This window comes from Haliotis rufescens, unplaced genomic scaffold (assembly GCF_023055435.1).
Source record: "Haliotis rufescens isolate VD_foot unplaced genomic scaffold, xgHalRufe1.0.p SCAF_3, whole genome shotgun sequence".
Taxonomy (NCBI): Eukaryota; Metazoa; Mollusca; class Gastropoda; order Lepetellida; family Haliotidae; genus Haliotis; species Haliotis rufescens.
The window spans coordinates 11,055,996-11,079,399 of record NW_025964001.1 but is presented as its reverse complement, the minus strand read 5'-3'; the positions used below and the strand labels follow the sequence as shown (position 1 = coordinate 11,079,399).

Here is a 23,404-nt window from a genome sequence, read left to right as displayed (position 1 = left end):
GTGGGGGTGTAGTAACAGTGTATGTTGAGATACAGACCATGTGGGGTGTAGTAACAGTGTATGTTCAGATACAGACCCTGTGGGGTCGTAGTAACAGTGTATGTTCAGATACAGACCATGTGAGGGTGTAGTAACAGTGTATGTTCAGATACAGACCCTGTGGGGGTGTAGTAACAGTGTATGTTCAGATACAGACCATGTGAGGGTGTAGTAACAGTGTATGTTCAGATACAGACCATGTGAGGGTGTAGTAACAGTGTATGTTCAGATACAGACCCTGTGGGGGTGTAGTAACAGTGTATGTTCAGATACAGACCATGTGAGGGTGTAGTAACAGTGTATGTTCAGATACAGACCCTGTGAGGGCGTAGTAACAGTGTATGTTCAGATACAGACCATGTGAGGGTGTAGTAACAGTGTATGTTCGGATACAGACCATGTGGGGTGTAGTAACAGTGTATGTTCAGATACAGACCATGTGGGGTGTAGTAACAGTGTATGTTCAGATACAGACCATGTGGGGTGTAGTAACAGTGTATGTTCAGATACAGACCATGTGAGGGTGTAGTAACAGTGTATGTTCAGATACAGACCCTGTGAGGGCGTAGTAACAGTGTATGTTCAGATACAGACCATGTGAGGGTGTAGTAACAGTGTATGTTCAGATACAGACCATGTGGGGTGTAGTAACAGTGTATGTTCAGATACAGACCATGTGAGGGTGTAGTAACAGTGTATGTTCAGATACAGACCCTGTGAGGGCGTAGTAACAGTGTATGTTCAGATACAGACCATGTGAGGGTGTAGTAACAGTGTATGTTCAGATACAGACCATGTGGGGTGTAGTAACAGTGTATGTTCAGATACAGACCATGTGAGGGTGTAGTAACAGTGTATGTTCAGATACAGACCATGTGAGGGCGTAGTAACAGTGTATGTTCAGATACAGACCATGTGAGGGTGTAGTAACAGTGTATGTTGAGATACAGACCATGTGGGGTGTAGTAACAGTGTATGTTCAGATACAGACCATGTGAGGGTGTAGTAACAGTGTATGTTCAGATACAGACCATGTGGGGTGTAGTAACAGTGTATGTTCAGATATAGACCATGTGGGGTGTAGTAACAGTGTATGTTCAGATATAGACCATGTGGGGTGTAGTAACAGTGTATGTTCAGATACATCCCCTGGGGGGTGTAGTAACAGTGTATGTTCAGATACAGACCATGTGGGGGTGTAGTAACAGTGTATGTTCAGATACAGACCATGTGAGGGTGTAATAACAGTGTATGTTCAGATACAGACCATGTGAGGGTGTAGTAACAGTGTATGTTCAGATACAGACCCTGTGGGGGTGTAGTAACAGTGTATGTTCAGATACAGACCATGTGAGGGTGTAGTAACAGTGTATGTTCAGATACAGACCCTGTGAGGGCGTAGTAACAGTGTATGTTCAGATACAGACCATGTGAGGGTGTAGTAACAGTGTATGTTCAGATACAGACCATGTGGGGTGTAGTAACAGTGTATGTTCAGATACAGACCATGTGGGGTGTAGTAACAGTGTATGTTCAGATACAGACCATGTGGGGTGTAGTAACAGTGTATGTTCAGATACAGACCATGTGAGGGTGTAGTAACAGTGTATGTTCAGATACAGACCCTGTGAGGGCGTAGTAACAGTGTATGTTCAGATACAGACCATGTGAGGGTGTAGTAACAGTGCATGTTCAGATACAGACCATGTGGGGTGTAGTAACAGTGTATGTTCAGATACAGACCATGTGAGGGTGTAGTAACAGTGTATGTTCAGATACAGACCCTGTGAGGGCGTAGTAACAGTGTATGTTCAGATACAGACCATGTGAGGGTGTAGTAACAGTGTATGTTCAGATACAGACCATGTGGGGTGTAGTAACAGTGTATGTTCAGATACAGACCATGTGAGGGTGTAGTAACAGTGTATGTTCAGATACAGACCATGTGAGGGCGTAGTAACAGTGTATGTTCAGATACAGACCATGTGAGGGTGTAGTAACAGTGTATGTTGAGATACAGACCATGTGGGGTGTAGTAACAGTGTATGTTCAGATACAGACCATGTGAGGGTGTAGTAACAGTGTATGTTCAGATACAGACCATGTGGGGTGTAGTAACAGTGTATGTTCAGATACAGACCATGTGGGGTGTAGTAACAGTGTATGTTCAGATACAGACCCTGTGGGGGTGTAGTAACAGTGTATGTTCAGATACAGACCCTGTGAGGGCGTAGTAACAGTGTATGTTCAGATACAGACCATGTGAGGGTGTAGTAACAGTGTATGTTCAGATACAGACCATGTGGGGTGTAGTAACAGTGTATGTTCAGATATAGACCATGTGGGGTGTAGTAACAGTGTATGTTCAGATATAGACCATGTGGGGTGTAGTAACAGTGTATGTTCAGATACATCCCCTGGGGGGTGTAGTAACAGTGTATGTTCAGATACAGACCATGTGAGGGTGTAGTAACAGTGTATGTTCAGATACAGACCCTGTGGGGGTGTAGTAACAGTGTATGTTCAGATACAGACCATGTGAGGGTGTAGTAACAGTGTATGTTCAGATACAGACCCTGTGAGGGCGTAGTAACAGTGTATGTTCAGATACAGACCATGTGAGGGTGTAGTAACAGTGTATGTTCAGATACAGACCATGTGGGGTGTAGTAACAGTGTATGTTCAGATACAGACCATGTGAGGGTGTAGTAACAGTGTATGTTCAGATACAGACCATGTGGGGTGTAGTAACAGTGTATGTTCAGATACAGACCATGTGGGGTGTAGTAACAGTGTATGTTCAGATACATCCCCTGGGGGGTGTAGTAACAGTGTATGTTCAGATACAGACCATGTGGGGATGTAGTAACTGTGTATGTTCAGATACATCCCCTGGGGGGTGTAGTAACAGTGTATGTTCAGATACAGACCATGTGAGGGTGTAGTAACAGTGTATGTTCAGATACAGACCATGTGGGGATGTAGTAACTGTGTATGTTCAGATACAGACCATGTGAGGGTGTAGTAACAGTGTATGTTCAGATACAGACCATGTGGGGTGTAGTAACAGTGTATGTTCAGATACAGACCATGAGGGTTGTAGTAACAGTGTATGTTCAGATACAGACCATGTGAGGGTGTAGTAACAGTGTATGTTGAGATACAGACCATGTGGGGTGTAGTAACAGTGTATGTTCAGATACAGACCATGTGAGGGTGTAGTAACAGTGTATGTTCAGATACAGACCATGTGGGGTGTAGTAACAGTGTATGTTCAGATACAGACCATGTGGGGTGTAGTAACAGTGTATGTTCAGATACAGACCCTGTGGGGGTGTAGTAACAGTGTATGTTCAGATACAGACCCTGTGAGGGCGTAGTAACAGTGTATGTTCAGATACAGACCATGTGAGGGTGTAGTAACAGTGTATGTTCAGATACAGACCATGTGGGGTGTAGTAACAGTGTATGTTCAGATATAGACCATGTGGGGTGTAGTAACAGTGTATGTTCAGATATAGACCATGTGGGGTGTAGTAACAGTGTATGTTCAGATACATCCCCTGGGGGGTGTAGTAACAGTGTATGTTCAGATACAGACCATGTGAGGGTGTAGTAACAGTGTATGTTCAGATACAGACCCTGTGGGGGTGTAGTAACAGTGTATGTTCAGATACAGACCATGTGAGGGTGTAGTAACAGTGTATGTTCAGATACAGACCCTGTGAGGGCGTAGTAACAGTGTATGTTCAGATACAGACCATGTGAGGGTGTAGTAACAGTGTATGTTCAGATACAGACCATGTGGGGTGTAGTAACAGTGTATGTTCAGATACAGACCATGTGAGGGTGTAGTAACAGTGTATGTTCAGATACAGACCATGTGGGGTGTAGTAACAGTGTATGTTCAGATACAGACCATGTGGGGTGTAGTAACAGTGTATGTTCAGATACATCCCCTGGGGGGTGTAGTAACAGTGTATGTTCAGATACAGACCATGTGGGGATGTAGTAACTGTGTATGTTCAGATACATCCCCTGGGGGGTGTAGTAACAGTGTATGTTCAGATACAGACCATGTGAGGGTGTAGTAACAGTGTATGTTCAGATACAGACCATGTGGGGATGTAGTAACTGTGTATGTTCAGATACAGACCATGTGAGGGTGTAGTAACAGTGTATGTTCAGATACAGACCATGTGGGGTGTAGTAACAGTGTATGTTCAGATACAGACCATGAGGGTTGTAGTAACAGTGTATGTTCAGATACAGACCATGTGGGGGTGTAGTAACAGTGTGTGTTCAGATACAGACCATGTGGGGTGTAGTAACAGTGTATGTTCAGATACAGACCATGTGGGGGTGTAGTAACAGTGTATGTTCAGATACAGACCATGTGGGGTGTAGTAACAGTGTACGTTCAGATACAGACCATGTGGGGTTTAGTAACAGTGTATGTTCAGATACAGACCATGTAAGGGTGTAGTAACAGTGTATGTTCAGATACAGACCATGTTGGGGTGGCACCACTCCATCCAGCAGAGTTTCTTCCCATCCGGTGATGCTTGAGGACAGCTGTAGAAGTCATTTCCGCTCACCTACACAACAGCCATACAGACACAGTGACATTTACAGGAAGGCTGGCAACCATCCTTGATCATCCAGTGTGTTAAATCTCCAAACTGTTATAATAAATACCCTAGACCGATCCACAACCATACATTTGTTTTGAGTCTGTCTCTGAAGACAAAACACTAAAATAGGCGTCCTATCAAATTATGTTTTTCACGATTTGTTTAAGTATATCAAAGGGTCGCAGGGATGAAAGCATGATTTTGAATGTAGATCAAAGCCGAACTCGCATTCTGAAGAGTCTCTTGTGATTGCCTCTTATTTCATGTTCATGAAATGAGAGACATTCTGTTCCAAACTAGTGATGGGCGAGATGGCCTAGGTGACATCACTCCAAACACCAACTATATGGTGGCACTTGGTTCCAGGGTATACAGCCCAACAGAATGAAGATATGATACACTTGATTATCATGAATGGGGTGTGCTGCAGTTGGCAGTTGGTTTTGATTTATTGCATCCTCTATTGTTAATCCTCCACCTACTATATATATTCTGTACTATGTCCCTCATTCAGTCTTGCTTGACAACGGTATAAGGATCTATACCGAAACGTCGCTTTTTACAGTATTAAAGAAGTTGTTATCCATAAAATTGTGTCTACCTTATTGCAATAATGATTTATGCATTGTGATACTATCACAATATATTGCAGGCATTCTTTCATCCGTAATTTGTTATGAGCCTGAATAAAAATAACCCAGATGGACCCGGCACAATTTGGACAACTTTGTAGTCGTACGACATGTTGTTGGATGTTGCTATGGTCACACCACATGCGTAGTAGAAACATTATATACAGGAAGCTGGTTACAAAAGTTTTGCGTTTTTGATCAAAGGAATCAGTAGCTAATTTCTGACCTTCATAATTTCAATTTGACTTGTCACTTATGTAAACTTTGCCAACAAGATGAAAATATGCATGATATTGAAAAATGCAATGCAATACAATACAATATTTTCCAAACATACTATCACACATATTCATTAGTATTTCAAATTGAGGTACCACACACCTCTAGCACCAAGGTATTTCTTCAATCAAGACTGTGTGTCAGTTCAAGCATGGCCCATGTATCAACTGACATTCGTAATAATGCATCTAAAAGAAAAGGACAGAGAATGCTGTCACCTACCAGTACGCTTTGTGTCTTTGTTGCCGGGTTGATGGACACAATGGTGTTGGTGGGCTCCTTTGCTTTCTTCTCCTCTACAGGCTCATGATCTTCTCGGATGCTGTAGATCCGGGATTTCTACCCACAAAATAACTACATGATAAAAAAAATAACAATATCGGAAAAGAACAACTCTATATTTGGATACCAACAGTAGTTCAAGTAAGTTCATAGAGACCGAAAATATTGCCAGTCCAAAAACATATGACCTAGGCCCACTTGCACAAAACCATCTTAGCGTTAAGATTATCTTAAGCCTATGTTAAAGTATAGGAGTTACAACCATCTTAGCGCTAAGAACGCTTTTTGCAAGTCGGCCCTGGACTTTCATCACACCTTGAACATGTTGAACACATTGTCAAATGAACTTGAACAGGTGACTATTTGAAAAAAACACAGGAATAAAGTATCGAAACAAAATGTTCTTTTCCTACCTGCTCTGAATATGTACCGTCTGCATAGCGCCATTTCCTGGCTGTATCAACGACAGCCTCCGGAGCCTCGCTAGGACCCTTCTGAATGTACAGCTGCTGGTCAGTGAAGTTGGAGAAGTACACGGCTCCATCATTGACAAAGTAAGTACCACCACCGTATTCATGAACTGTGCTGCGAACATTAAACCCCTCTGGTGTCCATGTCTGTACCTTCCCTGATGACTTGTCAACAGAACACACGACTGATCTGCCTTTCTCTTCTGGGCGGGCCTCAGTCCAGTACACTACATCTGGAAAAGGATAAAGAGAGTGAGTTGGGTTTAACGCTGCTTTTAACATTATTCCAGTTATATCGCGGTGTGACAGCTTAATGTGGGAGGAAAGTCCGAAGTAATGAAGGTCTCCGATGTTTACCCCTTTGGTGAAACCCACAAGCACAGGTATGGTGCTGACAAACCTAGAAACATAATTTGGGCAAAGCGGGATTCGAATCCACAATCATAGGTTTCTGACGTGCCCAAGGGACGCAACTCTGCACAGTGAATCGCAGCACCTTAGACGACTGGGCCACCCGTGCCCCCAGGATAAAGAGAACTACGGTCAGCTGTCATTGGAGAGAAAGAAATAACCCTTGCCCATTGTTCAAAGGTATCTTTACTGCTATAGAAATGACCTATGTGCAGCATACCTTAAAATAGTCGAACCTTAATTGTTGTGTCGAACTCGTGGGGACCTGAGAAAAAGTTCGAGAAAACCAACAAAGCGAATTTTCGAAAACCAATCATCAGGTTATGAGAGATTAAATATTACCAGGTCCAGACGAACACTGGATTGTCGTCATTGTTTAAGTCATATCTCAAATAATAGATTCACTAACATAATCTCATCTGTCTTACTCGTTTCTCAATGTTCCCGATCATCGGCAGTCACATGAGTAACTTGCCAATATGTATGCAGTAATCAGCTTGCACCATTGATGTAAGGTGTGCGTATTAATTAGGCTTGATTGGATATTGGCATGTTGTTATAAGGTATCCTGCCTTTGATGTAATTGCATCAATAGCAATGAGGTCCGACAATTATGTGTGAAGTGAGTTAAACGTTGAAAGTTTTTCGAGTGTAGGTGTGTGAACGTTCAAGTCATCAGGGGATATGCTTAATTTCTATATACTTGGGTTTCCCAAATGAGTTTGAGACAACTGGGATTTTGACATATCCATTTTGATAGATCCAAGTACAAATGATGATAAACATAGTAGGAATACGCATTGACTGGAAGGGGAGTTAGAGACAGGTTGCAGTCAAAATGGCCTCAAAACTCACATGTCAAAATGGCCACAAGAAAGTCAGAATGGCCACAAAAAAAGTCAGGATGGCCATGATAATAATTGACTTTACTGCATTTTAGGTTGATATTACATCTCTACCAATCCATGCGATATATGTGTTTTCAATCATGTATAGCTTGTGGCCAAGTTCTAAACAACGAGGTTGACTATATCATACCTTAATAGTAGGGCTGTTACAATTCACTCGCGTATTCGTGGACACTAGAATCGAATATTTATGAATATGCAAGCATGTGCATTTACATAAAAAAATACCCATAAGAACATATTTTATGCATAGATTTCTTCAAAGGACAACACTCTTATACTATTTAATTTGACAGTATTGTGGTCACTGGTCATTGTCGCATTTGAGCAGATACTAGTACCTGGATAAGTGCAGTATATAAATTAATAATAAATTAATAATATATTAATAATATATTAATAATTAACAAACCATGTCAAATAATTTATGTTGTTGTTGCCTCACTGAACATGCTGAATATGACAAATAATACATCAACCGCTGACTTGTTATTGTATTACTGAATTAATATTCGTATTCGCTACCCTATATTCATGATACAAATCGTATTCACCTCATAGCGTATTCGTTGCAGCCCTACTTAATAGCGAAGTTAGTCCCTTGGCTGCATCGTGTATCTAATTTTATCATACTGATTTGACATTATTAAACATTGTTAAACTATTATTTTCCAGAATATGTCACCCCACCCTATGACCCAATTTATATTTATCTTTTTAAACATAAAATAAACATAGCTGAAATAAATATATATATATATATCTTTTTATCAAACCTGCCTACATGTAGACGAAGATACTTCGTCACCCAATACAAAGACAGTCAAATTAAAGCGTTTGCTTTATGTGTAAAGATCTTCAAATGAATTAAGGGGTGTGACGCCGAAGGTCCAGCGAGTTCGAAATCAACTGGTGACAACATCACTTGACACCGGTTCTTAGTGTCTTACTTGAATTTTTCGAGTTGAAGTCAACCCTTAGTTCCTGCAGGGTGACACCACTAGCAGTGACCAGCTGGCTCGTTATTGGCGACTTCCAAGTCCCATACGGTGACACGGACATTGTGCAACTTGTTTTATAGCCTGAAACGAAAAGAGATATGCTACATTGACTATGACCTGCCGTACCCCGGAACAGAGGTATTAGTTCAAATTGGCATCCGGTAATCAAAAACGGATTATGAATCATATCATTCCAGCAAATTTGAATGTGGCTATCTCTGATAGGTGCCACCAAATAGACATTAAGTATCCAACGTTTACTGTGTAATAGGGTAGTAGCTAGGAATTTGTCGTTTTGATTCAGCGATGGTATTACATTCATGTAGTATTATTTCGTTTCATCCAAGGTCCGCACTACAGTACATCTATTAGCAGACAACAGCCCGGTGAGCCCGGTGATCACATGGGTCGCTTTTGCATGGTCGGTCTTACGAGGGGTTTCCCCTAAACCACTTAGGGTTATCGTATTTGGTTGAAATTTCACATGTGTAATGATACATGTATCTATGGGTTTTGTCTGAATTTGCAGCACCGAACTATTAATCTTACCACTTTTACAGGTGTTATGATCGAGTAGGGTGTGACAATGGAGCCAGTAGAATACCGAGCAGTGATTAGATTCTTATATTTGAAAGGTCGCACACCAAAAGAAACTTTCGATGAAATAAAAGCAACTTATGGGGAAGATGCCCCATCATATGACGTTGTTAAACACTGGCATCGCCAGTTCAGGTGTGGTCGGACATCTGTGGAAACAGCTACCATTCCTGGTCGCCCCCATTCAGCCATTGATGAGGACACTATCCATCAAGTGGAGACCGCCATTTTGGCAGACCGACGTATAACTGTTCGCCAGTTAGCACAAGATGTCAAGATCAGTGTAGGGTCTGTGGAAAAAATCATCCATGACAATTTGAACATGCATAAGGTGTCTGCACGATGGATTCCCAGGTTGCTCACACCTTTCCAAAAGCAGGAATGAGTCAATGTGCCAAAAAAACCAGGCAAACTTTTTTGACAGACTTATCACACAGGATGAAACATGGGTCCATCACTATGATCCTGAGACTAAAGTTCAGTCGATGCAATGGAAGCATGTGGAGTCACCACCCCCAAAGAAGGCACGTGTCCAACCCTCTGCAGGCAAGGTCATGCTCACAGTGTTTTGGGACCAGCACGGAGTAGTGATGATGGATTTCTTGGCAAAGGGTACCACAATTACAGGAGCTTATTATGCTTCACTGCTGCGGAAATTGTGGGACGATATCAAGCTTAAGAGGCGTGGCATGCTGACCAAGGGTGTCCGTCTCCTGCAAGACAATGCTCCAGTACACAACTCTCATGTTGCCCAGACAGAAGCGCGGTCCTGTGGCTATGAAATCCTTCCACATCCTCCTTACTCTACTGAGCTTGCACCATCTGACTTCCACCTCTTTCCAACCATGAAGTCATTTTTGAAGGGAAAACGTTTCACAGATGATGAAACACTGATTTAGTCCTGGTTTGAGATGCAAAATGAGGGCTTTTACAAGCGAGGTCCCATAGTTGCATAAAACGAAGGGAGAAGTGTGTAAATCTTGGTAGTTCCTATGTGGAGAAAGACTAATACCTATGCCAAGTTTCATTTCACTAGGTCCATCGGAAGTGGGTCAGGGGAAATCTTTAATGAACACCCCTCGTATGTTAAGACCTATATATAAGAAGATTTTTTTCAAGGTTCTATTTTCATGAGTGCTAATATTCATAGACCATTCGTGAGTCATAAGAATCTTTCATTTTCTTAGACCGAAATAAGAAATGCAATCATAGTGTTTGCATGTTTTATGCATCTTATATGACTAGTGTATTTTTATTTTAAAGCATCTATCATGTCTATAGGGGAAAGAAGATGTACTGGCCTATAGAACTTTATGTAGATCTAAACAAACGTTACCTCTATGACGAACTATTTGAACTACTCGTTGTTTTCGTATCCAAATATTTCTCTGAAACCACTGATGTTCAGTACGGTAGTTACTCAGAGATTGAAAAATGATGCGTTTGGGACTTCCTTCTAGAATTGCCTTGAATATACAGTTCATTCTTGACGATCATGTTCTGAAAAGGAAGGGGATAATTAAGAACCTACCTTTGTTGTTTAGCACAGCTTAATGTGAACCCCACGACTACTGCATATGAAGTGACAAACACTACTGCAATTGTATGTAACTGATTGCCTTCCTTGCTCACTGATTGCATCAATGTCATGTGTGTATAGATAGGAATGGAAATGTCTTGCTAAACCAACTTTCATATTTATTTATAGCTTGCATTGTTATTAGGGCTGTTATGATTCACTCCTGTATTCGGTGAATTGAACCGTATCCATTCATGAATTGAATTCATTATTCGTGGCCACTAGAATCAAATATTTATAAATATGCAAGCATGTGCATTTACATAAAAATACCCATAAGAACATATTATATGCATAGATTTCTTCAAAAGACAACACTCTTATACTATTTAATTTGACAGTATTGTGGTAACTTGTCATTGTCGCATTTGGGCAGATAATAGTACCTGGATAAGTGCAGTAATTAAATGTATAGTATATTAATAATTAACAAAACATGACAAATAATTTACCAGTATTTTGTTATTGCTTCACTGAATATAACAAATACTACATCAGCTGCTGACTTGTTATTGTATGCGTGAACTAATATTCGTATTCATTACCCTATATTCATGATACAAATCATATTCGCCTCATAGTGTATTCGTTGCAGCCCTAATTGTTATCATTGCAGAGCTCCAGATAAGCTTTTTGTGTTGTGGGTATTTTACCCATGCATTTTAAAATCATTGGGTATCAGTAATTCTATCTTGGTATTCAAATTTCTGTTACCCACCAGTTTTTACACATGTGGGTATCTAAGTTAAATATTTAAAAACACTATTCATCTAGTCCTTGCAAACTGGTGTCGTGTTGGACTAATAGGACTAAAAAATACCACGATACTTCCACAAGAAAGTGTGATGGCAAATGATCATGATGTAACTGTCATCGTGGAGTTTGGCAAGGTTGACAGAATGCCCGTTTATAATTTCAAAATAAGTTGCTGATTTGCTAATCGAATACACAGGGTTACTTCACAATATTTTGATGATACGCACAAGTTTAATTTTGTAGCGTATCTGTAATGTTCGTTGCGTATTTGATACGCTTGGATTTTATTTTACTGCATATTTCTTCATTTCTGATGCGTATTTTACGCAGATACGCAGCTTATCTGGAGCTCTGAGTTATGTCTAACAGACTGACAGATTTATTGAGCAGTTCAAATGTAACTTCATGTGAGACTAGACCGCCTCCGTGGTCTAGTGGTAGAGCGTCCGCCCGGAGAGCGGAAGGTCTGAAGTTCAATCCCCGGCCGCGTCATACCAAAAGACGTTAAAAGATGGTACTTGTTGTTACCCTGTCTGGCGCTCAGCATTAAGGGGCTAAAACAAGGACTGGTCGGCTCGGAGTCCGTATACTGTGTCTGAGTGGGGTATTCATGTTAAACTGCAGCATGGTATCTCAGTGAGCTAGCACTATAAATCGGCATCAGTCCGGACTAGTACAGGCAGCCACACACACACATACATGTGCATGCACGTCGCCATTTAAGCGCAATAATCTTGGACGCGACGTTAAACCCAATTTCACCTCACCTCATGGGAGACTACAGCTATGGTTTTCAGCCTCGATGGGCCGAAGGGCAATCATTTAATTTCAAAACTTTGATACAAATGTATGTTGTTGGCCACGTTGTGTCATGTAGTAATTGAGAATTAATTGTATTACCTAGAGATAGTGACTGAACTGGTTACCAGGTAACTTCAGACAATCAAAACATGAGACCTGCTTATATGGGATATACATGTACATGTATATTCATTCCATTTAAAAACACCTGATTAATGATTTATCATGATTATCTGCCAACCACTTCATAATCATGTTAAACAAGATTATGATACAATAATTCCTACATAAACAATATTTAATTTCATAAACATTGTATTCTTTATGAATTAGACATAAGAAATAATTGTTTTGATTGTCCATATCAATTGATCTTAATATGTCAATTGACCAGAATCATTTCCTACACTTTAAGAGTGACTTTACTCTTGCAAATGTAAAGTCTGACGGAAGCTCTATTAAACACTTCTTAAAGCTAAAATCAGAGACCATGATCTCTGCTAAATTGAATAGAATTATCATTAAACCGCCCGTGTGTTATCAGAAATCGGAGGGCCACTGTAACTTGTTAATGCCCCCATATTGCTTGATGACGGGCCATTATCATGCCCGTTGTTAGGTGACGTCATAGGATAGGGATAGTGACGTCACGTTTAATAGTGACATCATCTGGTTTGTTCTATGACGTTTCCATACTTGTAAAAGTGGGTCAGTGACATTCGTGTTGATTGCAATAAATGTTTCAAAACCGATATTGATGTTTCTTTTTATTTGATAACAAATTCCATCCATTTTAGCTATAATAAGGCTATTTTTCAGGGCATTATCATTTGCAGAAACCCTCGGTATTTTCAATTGTCCTCCTTCGTCAGGCAGTTAATTGAAGACCTCGGGCTACTGCAAATGATAATGCCCTGAAAAATAGCGTTACCCTTATAATAAACTTTAATTATATGAAATATGTAAATTTAATGATTACCCCAATTACATAAACTCTATCTTGATGTCTGTTTCATATATCAGACAAATTATGTCTCAGTTTGAGCTGTAAATGGGCACCGCATCGTGGAGCATTGTCCTGCAAAAGTAGCAATCACAAGACTGATTTACAACTCTTTATCTGGGGGTAAACAGAGAACTAGAAATACACAGACAGTAAAGTCATGCACAAAGGAAACATAAATCATAAGACTGGGAGAGGGTGGGGGTTGCGGTGTCTGTTGCACATGCACTTAGGTTATTCAGAGTTGTAAGTTGTAGCAAAATTTACCATGAAGTGTTGAGATACCCCAATAAAAGAGTTTATATCTTTCCTTAAAGCCTGGGGACTTTGCAACACTCTTATTAATAACAATTTGGAAAGGTCAAGGTTACTCTCAAGATCATTTTAGTATGTCATATACGCTGCAAGAAGTTGTTTCACAAAACTAAAGTGTGTGCTGTACATGTTGTTGAAATCCCGAATGCGGAACCTTGAACTAATAAGATTTGGCTTTAATTAATCACTGTGAAGGTTTTGAATGAAGTAGACTTATTCACATGAAAACTTTGTACATGACTGTTTTTTAATGTCTGTTGTTTTTATTCTAGGTCAATTTGCTCAGCTGGTCTTTTTCATTAAAAATAAATTATGGTTATGCACATGCTATTAAAATAACTCTGTGTTTTGGATAGTTGTTTTTAGAACCTATTTACAACCAACAATACAAATGTCTTTACAAACTTCTTTATTATGAGGAACACAGTGTTTCCAGCCATGACATATCTACCTAGTGCTTGGGACTTATTAATTTATTAATCTGTGCCCCTTCAAGGCTAATTAATTCAGCTGGCTTCCATTGCTAATCACCAATCAGTGCTAATTACCCCCTTGCTTCTATATGTCCATTGTTTATTACTATTAGTTCTGATTTAAATCCTGGCTTCCATTTGTCCATTGCTAATCACCAATCAGTGCTAATTACCCCCTGACTTCTATATGTCCATTGTTTATTACTATTAGTTCTGATTTAAATCCTGGCTTCCATTTGTCCATTGCTAATCACCAATCAGTGCTAATTACCCCCTGACTTCTATATGTCCATTGTTTATTACTATTAGTTCTGATTTAAATCCTGGCTTCCATTTGTCCATTGCTAATCACCAATCAGCACCAATTAACTGTTGGCTTTGCTTGTAATGTTTCCACCTTTGTTAGCTTATTATGTTGGTTGTTTTTACATGCACATATATGTATGCTCTCTGCATCCTAGCAATCGTTCACCTGATGAAGGAGTAAGCATATATATACGGCAAAATGTTGTGTTCCTTGTAATATGGAAGCTGGCATCCATAAATTCTTTCTCTTATATGTGGGGCATATTTATCACCCATGAAATATTTAAGATGCTGTGTACTCTCATAAACATGATGAAACATTCTATTTTTGTTTAAGGAACTGAATGCATAGGAGGATGGATCACATAAAATCTTGGCTGGGTATACAAAATCCTACTGAATCTCCACTGGTCTACAACCAACAGGAGCCCAAATCTCATCCTGCATCGAACGATACACCCAAATCATCTGTTAAGACGGACATAGAGATACATTCAGTGAGTCGAATAGAACCAACAACTGCTAGTGAGAGACTGGAGCTGATCGGACAAGATGTACGGGATGTTGTAGCAAGAGTTATTCCCCTTGAGGAAGATGACTGCCTCAGCTGTAAACTGATTGGTTCAACAACTCTCTACGCGGCATCTGTGTTTGTATTTAGAGGGGGGATGAGGTTCAGGAAGCAGTTTACTGGATTCAGGAGAGGCTGTGCCACTGCAAGTTATTCATCATTTGCTTTTGGTGAGACATTATAATATTTGTATTCCTTTATTTAAAAAATCTGACCATTTTTGTTCTTGTTTTAAGGCAATCTCATTAAACTCAGATTTTAGTTCTTACTACTGCTAAACAAAATCTGTGGACATCCCATTACAGATCATGTCAGAATTACCTTTTGCGAACTTTGGCCCGACCAACATGAAGCCAACATTAGCCATTGCGAAAAGCAGCTTACTCAAGCTTTACAGCACTACATTTTAACTGACGACTCTATGGTTTGATAATATTTCAACAAAGTTGTACATTCAAAATTTGAAAACTGGACAAGTGAAACTTCTGGAATGTCTGAGATTGTATGGCAGTACTTCCCACAGGCTTTATGCCATTGAAGCGAGAGACGAACAATGATTTTGACAGAATCAGGTGTATAACCTATAACTGTCTTTTGGAATTCCTCATGTTAACCTTTTCAAGGTGGCATGACAAGAAAACACATTCCAACTGTCATTTTCCTGACTGATAGGTCGGATGAAGTGTTGTTCTTACAAAACCCGTAATGGGATGTCCTCAGGTCTTTGTTTAGCGGATGCAATAACTAAGATCCGAGTAAGGATAAGATTTATGGATGAACAACTTCTTTATAACAATTAGGAGCGACGTTTCGGTGTAGGTTCTAACAACGTTATCAAGCAAGTTATCTTTGCTTGATAACGATGTTAGAACCTACACCGAAACGTCGCTCCTAATTGTTATAAAGAAGTTGTTCATCCATATAACTTATCTTTACTTAGAACTCCAACTTCTAAATGCCTCTCAAAGAAATTAAGATCTGATTTTAATAAGATTGGTTTTAAAGCTTTCCTTTGCCGATATGCATGAGTCAAAATACAAGTGTTTAGAATTGATTGGAGGTTATTAAGAGGAGCATATGTACGTCAATGATATTTAGAACTTGTTGAAGAACTTGTATACCAATTCATTGGTAAATTAGGTGTGTAATTTCAAGATATATTTAACTTCACAGTTGTAATCTCGGAGCAAATAAGTGTTGTTTTATACCAAAGTCAGCATTATGTCAGGCAAACCAGTGGTGAAAAGCATGAACAACAATCCATGTTGTTGGAGTACAAAGACACGGTAATTCAGGTCACATGAGATCCTCAGACATTGGTGGTGCGAGGCAAGTATGGAAATACCTATTTGACGCAAGCCTTATCTCAAAACACGATTATTTTTTATCCAAGCTTGTTACTATTCTAATTCTGTTTCTTCTTCTCCTCAGCTTTATTCCTGCTGGGAACCTCGCGGTTATTTGACCTGGGTATCTTCCAGAAGAACTCTAACAAAACCATATTCGAGATGGCTCAGGATGATTTGCAGTCAATGGTTGCCCTTGTACAGGGAAAATCTGATAAGAAAAACTAACATGTAACCATGGTAACCATGAAACAAGCAGGGATTGGTAGCTCATGGGAGAGTGCCCCGTGGGGATTGTAAAAAAGTTGTTGACATATGATAGGGTTTTATCATGTTCATATAGCCTTTCATAATCCCGTAGAAATCAATATGGCAATATATCTGTGGGAAGACATTGAACAGGAGCAACTGTGTTCAGGATGTTGGAGATGCTTGTGAAGAGTCATGCACATCAACATTAGTGATCTTATAGAAACATGTTTCCTGGTTGTCGGACTGTCCATTAATCCCAGTGTATGAAATTCCTCAAAATGTCAGCCAGACAACTGGGCCATAAACTTTGCACAGTTACCAGACCAGATAAAATGTTGCCAGACCGGAATTTTATAGACTTACATACAAAAGTAACAAAAGGGTACACATAAGAACAGTACTGTTTAATGTTAGTTCTCAAGAAAATAACAATAAACTGGTGGATTGTCAACTTAGTAACTTACTCCCTACTATTGACAACTTCTTTATTGTACTATGAAGATATCTTGTCTTTACTGATACTTACCAACTTCTATAAAAATGCCAATCAAACAGGAACTTGCTTGTATAAAATGACTTAATTGCAAAATATTAACCCACAAGAGAAAAGAGTGACGTGTCGGCTGATGTAAGTCGATTTTAGAAAAGCAATAAAATAATTATTGAACTGATTTCTTTGTTGCGTCATCTTTTCTATCAGAGAAGGAAAAACAAGCAAACTCAATACTATGGTTCCACTGACATATCTAAAACTTACTCCACAATGTACTGATCTTAAGATTTGTAACCAACATTTTTCAACAGTGCAACAGTAGATATTTATGTTGGGCACAGCATCTTTCAAGTTGCCTAAAGGTGAAATCTAAGTGTTAGCCATTATGGTTGATGAAATCAAGTAAATTGGCATCACAATAGATCTTATACCTATTATTTGAGATGAGGTGAAGTGAAATGGGGTTAAACATTGTGTCCAAGATTATTGCACTTATAAAGCTGTGTGTGTGTGCGGGCAGGCGCACATGCGCACTATTCCAGACTGATGCGGATTTAAAGTGCTAGCCCACTGAGATACCATGCCGCAGGTTAACATGAATACCCCACTCAGACACAGTATACTGACTCCAAGCCGACCAGTCCTTGTTTTAGTCCCTTAATGCCGAGTGCATCTAACATCTTCTAATCGAGTACTCTCCCCCCACAAAACATAGCCAACATCTGACCATCTTCCTGAGGGAAGGGCATTAACTGATTGTAAAAGTCCAGTTTTCACCCTTGCCGAACTAGGCTGGGATTCCGGTATATGTTTTGGCTGGACTAATGAGTCTATGCACAGTCCAATCAAAATTGCGTAACGAACTAGACATCCGGTTCGTAAACAACATGGATTTCAACGTGCAGATTTCGGTCAACTGGAGAATTTACAAAGTATGTGTACTATCAACTGGGTGTCAACAGATGTCTTGCAAATGTTTTCATGTTATTAATCTAGGTGCTCAGGTAATTTGAAGCACATTGCGGGGTAAGACCCGTTTTATTACAATATAGATTTGATTATCAATCAGATTGTCTTGACTGGGCGCTGCTCTTTTGTTTGAAGTACATGCAAGGGATATGAGAGATAGAATCTGATTCGTCAATAGGAGGGACATAGAAGGGACAACACGTAATAGCCACTAGTGGCACTACGACCGAGCCTTGAAATTGCAGCCTAGTCTGGCAAGGGTGGAAACTGGATTTTTATAGTTTATAGTCAGTTAACGCCCTTACCTTGAGAAGATGACATCTGACAGATTGTTACAGATTTATAAGATGCAACATTACAAAACCAATGTGTAATATTTTTGTCTTTATATCTTATTTACAACAACGCCTGTTGCCAATTTAACTCCATAATGGCCATGCTCACAGCTGCAGTGCTTACATCATCACTTCACAAACATCAGAACAAATTCACTAAGTTTTGTTTGTGGCTTCCATATTCTTGCCTGCATGTCCATAGTTCACAAAGTCTGAATATACAAGCAGTAGCAGTCCTGCCTCCTGCTCAAATACCGATCAATACAGGAGCAGATCCAATGAATGTACCTTTGAAGCAATCTTTATGGGCAGCCAAGAGGCAAAACAGAGTCAACAGTTTGAACCAATCTCATTAAAAATCAGACCTCAGTTCTCGCTACCGGGGTCACGTCAGGACAACCTTTCATCCAACCAATCAGAGCATCGCTTACCAGATTTATGAAAGTGACAGTCGGAATGTGATTTCTAATCATGCAACCTCGATAACTTTAACTCCGAACGATAGTTACAGGTTTAACGACTGAATCCATAAATATAGACCATCTATTAGCCATTCCAGAATGTTCTTTTGTTCAGGTTTCAAATCTGTAATCGTGAATTTGTCAAAAAATGTTTCAAAGTGTAGTCGCCAATTTGAAATTAGTGCCGTAAAGCACGAGAAAGCTGCCTTCTGATTGGTCATTCCATTTGTCGGTCAAAGTTTTCGCAAGGTCAGTCTGACATGACCCATAATGGGATGTCCTCAGATCTTTGTTTAGCGGTAGCGAGAACTAAGATCTGATTTAAATGAGATTGCAGTTTGAACTTTATAACTAACCCTAAAGTCTATACTTTTGCACAACATATGATGTCATCAAAAGTAGAACTGTACAACCTCAGTCTGCCAATAACATAGATGGTGTTTACAGTGCTAGGAAATGTACTGTTAAAAATTCTAGGAGCAAGATTGAAGTATGAAGGTGAAATCAACATTTAATATACTCAACAACAAAAGTTCCTGTGACACCAATATTTTAGTGTATTTTTCAAACAAGTAAAGTTTGGTTTTCAATATTGTAGTACATGTATGGAATCAAGTCACAAAAACGCAACTGCTACAGAAAAGCATGCAATCCATGCAAAAGTTGACTTTTATGCAAGCCCCATGCATTTCACTACCCAAGAATGGGTATAAAAACATGTGCATTAACAGGATTCCATAGGCATTGTTTAGAATCGTGCTGACAACAACCACTCAGAAAAACAACAAAACAAGAGTTTGCCACTAACGTGGCTATATCCCCCGCCCCTGTTGCAGAATTTATGACATAATTAAATCTAAACAAACCCTAACCTTTTTTAACCAAGGTGGAACTTGTCATGGAAATTGTAAACAAGAGTCATCAGAAAGATGACATATCCCCCCGGCAGCTGTCTGTAAAGTAACCACTAGTAAATGTGCAATTCTGTATGTAATGAGTCAACAGTTGAATGTTCTTTTAGAAGCATACATTGTTTACCCACTGAATGGTTTTCGAATTCTGGCCTCGGAAACGAACCCGTTCCCCAATGGAGTCTAGGTCCAACTTCTTTCCATAAAAATTGTAAAAAATAAAAATTGTAAAAAAATAAAAATATCAAAAGGCATCACTTCAGTATGTGCCTGATAGTTTTGCCAAGTTTCGATCAAATACACTGAATGGTTTTCGAATTCTCCCCCGGAAACGAACCCCATCCCCAATTGAGTCTATGTCCAACTTCATTCCATAAAAATTTAAAAAAATAAAAATTAGAAAAATCCCAAAATATCAAAAGGCACCACTTCAGTATGTGCCTGATAGATTTGCCAAGTTTCGATCAAATACACTGAATGGTTTTCGAATTCTGCCCCGGAAAAGGAAATGATTACAGACAGACGGACAGACAGGCTGATCGCTACACCCCCCGCATTATATTCCAGGGGGATAAAAAAGGAAGAGTTTGGAACCTAAGTCAATCTTGCTGCCATGGAAACGTAAAAAAATAAAAATAGCAAAAGGCACCAGTTCAGCATGTACCTGACAGACCTGCAAAGTTTGATGAAAAAATATTGAACGGTTTATGAGTTATGCTCCGGAAACGAAACGTGACGGACGGACGGACGGAGCCCGTTTCTATATCCCCCGCCAACTTTGTTGGGCGGGAGATATTTACGCAATTATTCAACATTACGAAATGCCACGCCTGTCAGAAAATGAGTGTCTGCGAGCCATTGGTATGCTTGAAGCAGGATCGAATCAACGTGATGTTGCAAGACAATTTAACGTCCACAGAAACACCATTTGGTGTTTATGGCAACATTGGCAACAGACGAATGCAGTCAGAGACCATCCTCGGAGTGGGAGGCCATGCGTAACCAATAATCGACAAGACAACTGGATTAGTTTTTTGGGTTTGGTTTGATGTTCAACGCCGCACTAAGCAATTTTCCAGCCATATGACGGCGATCTGTAAAATAAGCTTGACCAGACAATCCAGTGATTGACATCATGAGCATTGATCCACGCAATTGGGATCGATGACATGTATCAAATAAGTCAGCGAGCCTGACCACCCGATCCCGTTAGTCGCCTTTTACAACAAGCATAGTCGCCTTTTATGGCAAGTATGGGTTGCTGAAGACCTATTCTACCCCGGAATTTTCACAGGTCACAACTGGATTCGAACAACACACCTACGAAATCGATTCCAGCCAGCAACAGTGACTGCAAGAAGCATCCCTGGCCTTCGTTGAATATCTTCACAAACCGTACGTCGTAGCCTCAGATGTGTAGGGATTGTCGCCAGAAGACCTGCCAGACGTCCCATTTTGAGAGGAAACCATCGTCAAGCACGTCTACAGTGGTGGTGACAGCATCTACGCTGGACGGCCATGCAGTGGGGACAAGTTCTTTTCATTGATAAGTCTCGTTTTCACCTCAGCCACAGCAATGGACGGATTGGAGTGTACCGACGTCGAGGTGAACGTTACGTCAATCATTGTGTCATGGAAGAAGATTGGTTCGGGGGCGGCAGCGTTATGGTATGGGGTGGGATTACAGCAAGACAGAGGACCTGTTTGATAGTGGTAGAAGGAAATCTCAATGGACAGCACTACCGCAACGAGAGCAACGGCCCTGTTTTTCTACCGTTTTTGAATCGTCATGGCCCAGGCATTACCTTTCAACATGACAATGCCAGGCCTCATATTGCTTGACTTGTTTAGGATCCCTTCAACAAAACAACGTGAATGTCATCCCCTGGCCGGCTCGCTCCCCTGATCTCTCACCGGGATGAGATGGATCGGCGCCTTCGACGTCAACCACGTGTTCCACAGACACTCCAGGAACTTCGAAACATGCTCCAGCAGATATGGACAGATATCCCACAGGACTTTGGTCCTTTCCATGAGACGAAGATGTGTTGCTTGCATCGCAACCATAGGTGGACACACACTATTGATTTGTAAATTGACATTTTGGCATGTTCATGTTTTTTTTTTATGAAATCACGCATTTTCTGAAGTTAGTATGGCAAATTAAACCATTTGAACACTTACAGGAAAGAGTCTTTTATCTGTTGCAAACTGAAATTGTTTCAGATTTGGTAAAAAACATAACTTTGCATTAAATCTTATTCAATGTCACAGGAACTTTTGTTGTTCAGTATATATACAACAAAATATAATATGGTTACCATAATGGCTATCTGATTTAAACCTCTTATTAACAAACATCCACACATTATTTCACCTGAATCCATCAGAGAAGAAGTCGAAAATGTAACATGGACAAGGCCAATGGATAACAACCCGCGATACTGAACTAAAAGTACATGAAAATGAAACAAAGGTTGAGTAAAACAAGACAACTGTTACAATATGGTAGTTACTTTGCTGTTAAATGTTTCCAATGAAAATCAGTACTCTCCTCGAACTCGAGCTGTCCTCACTACGTCATAAACATGTTACATACACAACATTTTAACAAACTCACTACAGAGGGAGTAAAGGGAGTAAAGCATCTTTAAAGGTGAGGTGAAGTGAGGTGAGGTGAGGTGAAATTGGGTTTAACGTCGCGTCCAAGATTATTGCACTTATATAGCGATGTGCATGCTCGTGTGTGTGTGGCTGCTTGTACTAGTCCGGACTGATGCCGATTTGTAATGCCAGCTCACTGAGATACCATGCCTCAGTTTAACATGAATACCCCACTCAGACACAGTGTACTGACTCCGAGCCGACCAGTCCTTGTTTTAGCCCTTTAATGCCGAGCACCAGACAGGGTAACAACAAGTACCATCTTTCAATGTCTTTTGGTATAACGCGGCCTGGTATCGAACCCCGGACCTTCAGCTCTACCACTACACCACGTAGGCGGTCGCATCTTTAAAGAGGGATTATATGCCTAACTATCTGCTGCACATTCCCTTTTTAGATCTAGATATGTTTCGTGCCATGTGTAAAAATGAAATATTGATATGACAAATTTAGATGGTGACATTACTTCCAAAAGGAAGCAATGGTGGTGAAGGTATTTATCATAATACAATGGAGATCTCATATCCTGTATAATCGAGGATGATCAAAACCTGAAATAGAAAGTATCAGATTCAATCGAATAGTCAAGCTCAACTTTGAGAATAATGAAAGTAATAATTTGCTTGATTTTGGAATGCATAAGATTTAAGCGTGGCTGATTTAGTTAGACATAAGCAGAGACAATACAAAACCTTACTGGAGCACATTGATGATTAATGATGAAGGTTTCAACATTTACCTGTATTATTAAAAATTCATTGAGTCAGTATGTTTGAAATGTCGACAAAGGTGCCATCGTCATCAAATTATTATTATGATTTTACAGAAATGGTCACTGCTTCCAATATTTACTGTTACGTGTTAAAATGTCATAACCAAGTGACATCGTATCCACACTGAAATGGCTCGCTCAGAT

The 23,404-nt window shown here is 40.0% G+C and overlaps 2 protein-coding genes across 2 annotated transcripts in view; one reads left to right on the top strand and one right to left on the bottom strand.

Annotated features, from left to right (window-relative positions):
* The window catches only part of LOC124146647, a 41,936-nt gene extending 18,543 nt beyond the window's left edge, over window positions 1-23,393 (bottom strand). Inside the window, exons 1-6 of the mRNA XM_048403726.1 lie at window positions 23,228-23,393; window positions 10,590-10,753; window positions 8,606-8,737; window positions 6,280-6,569; window positions 5,807-5,923; window positions 4,551-4,637 (exon numbers count right to left, since the gene is read on the bottom strand). Of these exons, the coding sequence (XP_048259683.1) occupies window positions 4,551-4,637; window positions 5,807-5,923; window positions 6,280-6,569; window positions 8,606-8,737; window positions 10,590-10,737 (774 nt within the window). The 5' untranslated portion in view covers window positions 10,738-10,753; window positions 23,228-23,393. The remainder of the gene's footprint in view (window positions 1-4,550; window positions 4,638-5,806; window positions 5,924-6,279; window positions 6,570-8,605; window positions 8,738-10,589; window positions 10,754-23,227) is intronic.
* LOC124146648 lies at window positions 9,022-17,326 on the top strand. The gene is made up of 3 exons (XM_046517043.2): window positions 9,022-9,077; window positions 14,824-15,227; window positions 16,489-17,326. Exons 2-3 carry the CDS (start codon window positions 14,831-14,833, stop codon window positions 16,629-16,631), a joined length of 540 nt encoding a protein of 179 aa, XP_046372999.2. The 5' UTR covers window positions 9,022-9,077; window positions 14,824-14,830; the 3' UTR covers window positions 16,632-17,326.
* Window positions 23,394-23,404: the final 11 nt, after the last annotated feature.

Excerpts from the sequence above, each read along its gene's own strand:
- LOC124146648 (XM_046517043.2), top strand. The coding sequence starts at position 14,831 with ATGCATAGGAGGATGGATCACATAAAATCTTGGCTGGGTATACAAAAT. Across the intron at positions 15,228-16,488 it reads TTATTCATCATTTGCTTTTG|CTTTATTCCTGCTGGGAACC; the intron begins GTGAGACATTAT and ends TCTTCTCCTCAG.